This window comes from Silene latifolia, chromosome Y, assembly GCF_048544455.1.
Source record: "Silene latifolia isolate original U9 population chromosome Y, ASM4854445v1, whole genome shotgun sequence".
Lineage (NCBI taxonomy): Eukaryota > Viridiplantae > Streptophyta > Magnoliopsida > Caryophyllales > Caryophyllaceae > Silene > Silene latifolia.
In genome coordinates this window covers 199,013,718-199,019,877 of record NC_133538.1, presented here as the reverse complement: position 1 = coordinate 199,019,877, position 6,160 = coordinate 199,013,718, and the positions used below count along the sequence as shown (strand labels likewise).

Genomic DNA, 6,160 nt, shown 5'->3' with positions numbered 1-6,160 from the left:
TTTTGGGAGCCAGGACTACCTCCGGTGATACTACCCTGGGTGGATCTTGAGGAGGCTGGACATCAGAAACCAGGATGTCAAGCGTCTTGTCACTCCCACTAGCCTCCTGGCTCTTGGACTGTTCAGCAATCCTAGCCACCCCAGCCTTTAAATCTTTTGCGATAAAAGTCGCGCTTTAGCGAAGACCCGAACACCGAATATATAAAGAATGCACATGAATATGAGAAGAGAAGTCATAACAAGACAATAATCAAACACAAAACATGCGAAAAACATACAGAAAGAGTAGTGGAACTAGGCTTGCCTTTAGGCACCCCCGACAAGAGATCGGCTTAGTCTTCATATACCGGGGCAATAATTCCCTGCCCGACTAGCAGCCAGGCCCTCTCTTCCTCGGAATAGCGAGGAAAGCCTCTATCCTGAAATAGCTTCATCATCAAGGGGATCGAGTTCCAATCGGGGGTCAAAAAATTGTCAAATACAAAGGTGAAAACCCAAAACATCCTAATTTCGTATAATATATATTGCAAATTGACAAGACAGAAACCTACCACTTTCCGTGAGGGGGATATCTCAGTAATCAAAGCCCGACCCCAGGCTCTCGGTCCGGACAAACATGAAAGTCTTTGCCCAGCTTTTATCATCTCTAGAGTCCAGGTTAGTAATTAATGGAGACATTTTTGACTTGATTCTCAAATTAAAACGACCATCAACAAGGTTTTTCATATGATATATTGCCTTGATATCGTTAATAGTAATTACAAGATTATATTTAGCACATAGATTTTCAATTGAATGAACAAGTTTCCAAACCATTGGCATAATCTGAAAAGGTGATACTTCCATAGCACGAATGGTATCAATAATTAAAGGAGTAAAAGATAACTTACAACCTGCCTTGAACGCCCATTCAAAAATACAGAACCAACCAGGTGACACCCAGTTAGCTCTGACTGGACAAGACTCAGGGATCCATACCTCTGTCGATTCAGGAATTATTTTCTTCTCCCTTAAAACCCTATCATAGTTTGTTTTCAATAGGTTTTCCTCAGGAAAAGAAGAATCCAGAGATTGAAGGGCAGTGAAAATAGAATCCTGATATTTAAAAGCCACAAAGACGAGCAGGAGGGTCAATTTCCATCACCTCTTCTTCCCCGGACGTCCGTGGTTCGGACTCAAAGCAGCCCTTTTCTCTCGGGGTGCGCAGCTTTACAGGGTGCGAGGACACTTTTTGGCTCCCATATCCTTTACTATTTAATTTATTGTGATGAATTTTAATTTGGGAAAAATTATAAGTTGGCAGAGCAAGACTCCTGGGAAATAGGGGAGAATTTCAGAAGAAAGTTTAGCCAAGAAAGTGGAAGAAATTTGGTGAAGAACAACCTCATCCCAAATACCGTATTTATAGAAGGTGTATAACGGTGTAAAAACCCTAGAAAACACAAAACTCTCAGCATGACATCACACAAATTAGCCGTTATAAGTGTTCAACGGTAACTAGGAGTCTAAGAGTCATTGAGTAAATATGATTCTTTTTATTGTTTAACCCGGTAAAGTTGACATCTCACCCCTGGCCTGATCCAGCACGGGTAAAATGTCAAGGGGCAATTGTTAGGCCCAGATTAGCCTGGCCTGACCTTACAAGGCTGATTGGGGCAGACAGAGACCGGACAATTCTAACCACTGTCAGATAGATGAAAAATATTACAGGATGAATAAGCTGTCTAGTCCCAGAAGAAAGGCCTGATGGTAAGCACAGAATAGCCTGGCAATACACCTAGACAGGCTGGATTAAGCTGAAAAGCAGCAAAGCGATTACAACAAGATTAATGTTCATGTCCTATTCTCAAGGAAGACCAAGTCTAACCACGAAGCTATATTACCAATGAACCTGGACATACAAGAGGAGAATGAGTTGAAGAAATAATCAAAGGAGAACGAGTCAACCGAACTAATAGGGAATGTGCCATATTAATCCTGAATGACTCAACAAAAGAGGAAGACTTTGAAGATCAATGTAACGTTTATATTTGTATAACTATAAATATTGTAATCTGGCAATTGTATTATTCATTCATTATTCCTTAGGGTAAAACCACTTCGCTACTTATTTCTCATTACTTTTCGAGTACACAATTACTAAAACAAATTTGTATCCAGCTTTTCTAAATAATATAAATATTATTCTTTATACTTGATTTTGTCCTATTATTCATCTACAATATCCCAAACTTATAGAGCTAGATACCCAAATTATTCTCTAAACAGGCCGGATCCCTCCAGGAAAATCCTGCTAAAACAGGTATTTTGGGAATGAAAAAGGTAAATACAAGGGCACCATGTGTAGAAACTTAAAATAAGGGGTATCATGTGTAATCTGGCAAAGTTCGAAGGTACCATGGGAAATTTCCGTAAATTTTATACCAAATTCAATTTTTTCAATAAATATCCTACACATAATGTTGTAAATCAAATTTTGAATGAAATAATTTAACAATATATATTAATCAAAAATTTCCCATGGTACCCCTTGATTTTGTCAGATTTCTTATGGTATCCCTGTTTTTAAGAATCTGCCTATGGTATCCTTGAGGTTCCATTTTTTTGCCCATGGTACCCCCTAATGTAACAGTCGTTAAATGAAGGTTAAGTTTTGATGACGTGGGAATAACTTAGTAATTAAAAATTACGGAAATTTCTCATGGTACCCCTTAATTTTATCAGATTTCCCTTGGTATCCTTGCTTTTCAATTTTATTTCATATTTTATAATTACAAATTCATTGTCACATCATCAAAATTTAACGACCATCTAACAGCCGTTAATTAGGGGGTACCATGAGCATAAAATTTAAACCTCAAGAATATCATAGACAGATTCTTAAAAGCAGGGGTAACATGGAAAATCTGACAAAATTAAGGGGTGCCATGGGAAATTTCCGTATATTAATTTTAGATTTCTCTAAGATAGATGGTAAATAACTTAATTATTCAATTTGATATGCTATGCCTTTAAATGTGACATGGTCATTTAAGATTGTTATTCAAGATTGTAAAGTTTAATTTAAAAAAGTAAAGGCAATTCATGACTTTAATAAACAGAATTATATATTAAAACAAATTTCTTAAATTGTCAATATTTTGAAAAACCTACAAAACATAAGTGTGATTGTAAGAAAATCAAAATATTTAGACGATAAGCTTTTCTTCGCTTGCATATAAGTTTATAAAATTTAAAAATTTCTTATTAAGTAAATAAGCATTAAAAATATTAATTAAATTAATCAAAGTGTTTCTAAAATTTCATATTTAAATGTATTTTCATATATTATATTCAATTTAATTTCATTCATTTTTTAAGGAAGCAGCTTTTAGGTTTGCCTTAACATGAAAGTATCTTAATTTAAGTCGGGAAAGATACTCGCCACGGGTGTTTGTTAGTTTGTGGCTAAAAAAATTGCCACATAACAATTCGTGACTAAATAAAATTTCGCCACGGGTGTGACATAGCTCGTGGCTAAAAGGATTATTTGCCACGGGTGTAGCCTAATTCGTGGCGGAAGTGACTTTTTGTCACGGGAAAAGTTATCCCGTGACATAAAATATTTTCCAAAATAATGAATAAGTTTTTCCCGTGGCTAAGCAAAATTTAGCCATGAATTATAAATTCCCGTGACATAATTCGTGGAGCAAGTGACAAATTGTTGTAGTGATACCCTCCACTTGCCGTTCTTTTTGGGCACAACTACCACATTAGAAAGCCATTCGGGGTAGCTAACTTCTCTAATTTTACCTGCTGCCAAGAGACTGTCTACTTCCTTGTTAATGACTTTGTTTCGTTCTGCCGCGAATTTCCTTCTCTTCTGTTGTACTGGGGTGCAGCCTGGGTTCACACTTCGCTTATGTGAAATAACGGATGGGTCTATACCTACAATATCATCGTGGGACCAGGCGAAACAGTCCATGTTGGTTTTCAGAAATTGAGTCAGCTGACTGCGTAGCTCTTCACTGCAAGTTGCTCCACCAATCTTGTCCTATCCGGTGCTCCTCGTCCGAGTGGACCTGGTCTAGTTACTCTGAGGGAGGCTCCTTGTATTCTTTCGAGGTGCCCCGGTCCTGTAATTGCTATGAGGGGAGCCTGGTTGTAGCTTTGAGGGCTTGAGCGTAGCAGTTCTTGGATTCCTCTCGATCCTCTTTTACTGTGACCGTACCCCATGGTTTTGGAAACTTGACACTGATGATATGTTGAGGGCACCGCCTTCATCTGATGCAGCCATGGTCTTCCTAGTATCACGTTGTAAGTGGTCGGACCCTCAATGACTAAGTACCTTACCAGTTTATTAACTCCTTCGATGTACGTTGGGATGGTTATCTCACCCACCGAATGCGCAGTCTCACCACTGAATCCCACCAGGGGTACAGATTTCTTTATCAGGTTCTCTTTATCAAAACCCATGGTTTTGAGGGTTTCAAGCATGATGAGGTTCACAGAACTCCCTGTATCCACTAATGCTTTTCGTACGGTGCAATTGCCAATGGATAACGTTATAGTTACTATGTCGGTTTCGTCGAAAGTTACCGGGGGTAAATTGCTCTGGCTTACTCTGCATGAAGTTTCTGGATGATCCCCTTTACTTCCGATGGCTTTCCTCTTAGCGGCGGAATATGTTAAACTTGATAGCTCGGACCCGCCTGTTATCACGTTAATAATTTTCGTGCATATGGGTGGAGCAGAAGGAAGCACCTGATTTGCTGCTTCTCTCCTATCCTGCTTGCCCCCACGTGATAACAGGTGGTCCAAGTTTCCCCTGCGTACCTGGAACTTTACTTCCTTTCGCAACCTGTAGCAGTCTTCTGTCCTGTGACCTATGTCCTGATGCCATTCGCATCTCTTGCTGCTATCTCTGTCGTCGTTGGGTCGATCCTGAGTGGGAGGCTTTGGCCACCTAACCTGATCACCTAGGCCTCTTAGCTCTTTCAGCAATCCTTCCATTCCCGTGTTGAATCCGTACTCAGATAGCTTAGGAGGATCTTTGGGAGTCAAACTTGCTGGGTTTTTTCTGCTATTCTCACGATATTAGGTCTCGCTTTGTATGGCTTAGCTCGCTCGTCTTTCTTTTCTGTTGCGATTTTCCTGCCAGGTTTGTCGAAGTTTGTTATTCCCTTTCTAGCTTGTATATCTTCTTCCAATCTTAATGCTGCTGTAGCTCTCTGCTGGACTTCTTCGAATCTATCACAAGGGTACATCGTTAATTATTTGTAGATATTTGACTCCTTATCCAAGCCTTGCCTGAAGGCGTTGATGGCCGTGGACATATCGCAGCCTCGAATTGAAACTTTCTCTGCATTGAACCTGGTAACATAATCCTTGATTGATTCACCTATTTCCTGAACGATCCTATACAGATCACTTGGCTGCTTTGGTGTTCTCCGCCGAGAGAACTCACGATTGAACGCGTTGACCAAATCGGCGAATGAAGATATGGTCCCATTAGGCAAGCCGACGAAACATTGTAGTGCTGCTCCGGTTAGGGTCGAACCAAATCCTTTACACATACATGCCTCCTTTGAGGCTCCTGTGGCAGTGGTAACCATCATTTTCTGCTTGAATTGGCTAATGTGATCGCAGGGGTCTGTGGTTCCATCAAAGAGGGTAATTGTTGGGACATTAAATCCTTTTGGTAAGGCCACTGTAGCTATATCGTCAGTAAACGGCGTGTCAGCGTAGCTTTCTGGTGCGGCCATCTCCATAGGCAGCGGCATTCCTGCGACCCTACGGAGGAGGCTTCGTAGTTCCTGGTGTTTTAGCAGGATTTTCCCTGAAAAGGATCCGGCTTGATTATTGAGTAATTAGGGTATCTAGTTCAATAGGTTTAGAATAATAATATAAATGATAAGAAAGAATTATGTATAGGAATATTGCTCGTATTACTTTAAAAAGCTAAGTACAAATTCGTGTATATGACTGAATACTTAGGAAAGGATGAGGAATAAAATGTGAATAACCAATGAATAATGAATGAATTTACAAATGCTAGATTACAATATTTATAGTTCTACAAATACTAACGTCGTATTGATCTCAACGTCCCTCTCCATTGTCGGGGTTGTTACCAGATTAATAGGGCACACTCCCTATTAATCCGGTTGACTCGTTCTAC

General features: G+C 39.7%; 1 protein-coding gene across 1 annotated transcript; it reads right to left on the bottom strand.

Annotated features, from left to right (window-relative positions):
• Nucleotides 1-1,724: 1,724 nt before the first annotated feature.
• On the bottom strand, nucleotides 1,725-4,992 carry LOC141629800 (uncharacterized). The gene is made up of 2 exons (XM_074442743.1): nucleotides 4,333-4,992; nucleotides 1,725-1,796 (listed from the first exon to the last, which is right to left on the bottom strand). The coding sequence occupies exons 1-2, from the start codon at nucleotides 4,990-4,992 to the stop codon at nucleotides 1,725-1,727; spliced, it is 732 nt and encodes a 243-aa protein (XP_074298844.1).
• Between the last annotated feature and the right edge of the window lie 1,168 nt (nucleotides 4,993-6,160).

Coding starts and splice junctions, on each gene's coding strand:
- LOC141629800 (XM_074442743.1), bottom strand. CDS start 4,992: ATGGAAGGATTGCTGAAAGAGCTAAGAGGCCTAGGTGATCAGGTTAGG. Junction 1,797..4,332: donor TCGAAGGAGTTAATAAACTG/GTAAGGTACTTA, acceptor GCTGCTTTTCAG/CTTAATCCAGCCTGTCTAGG.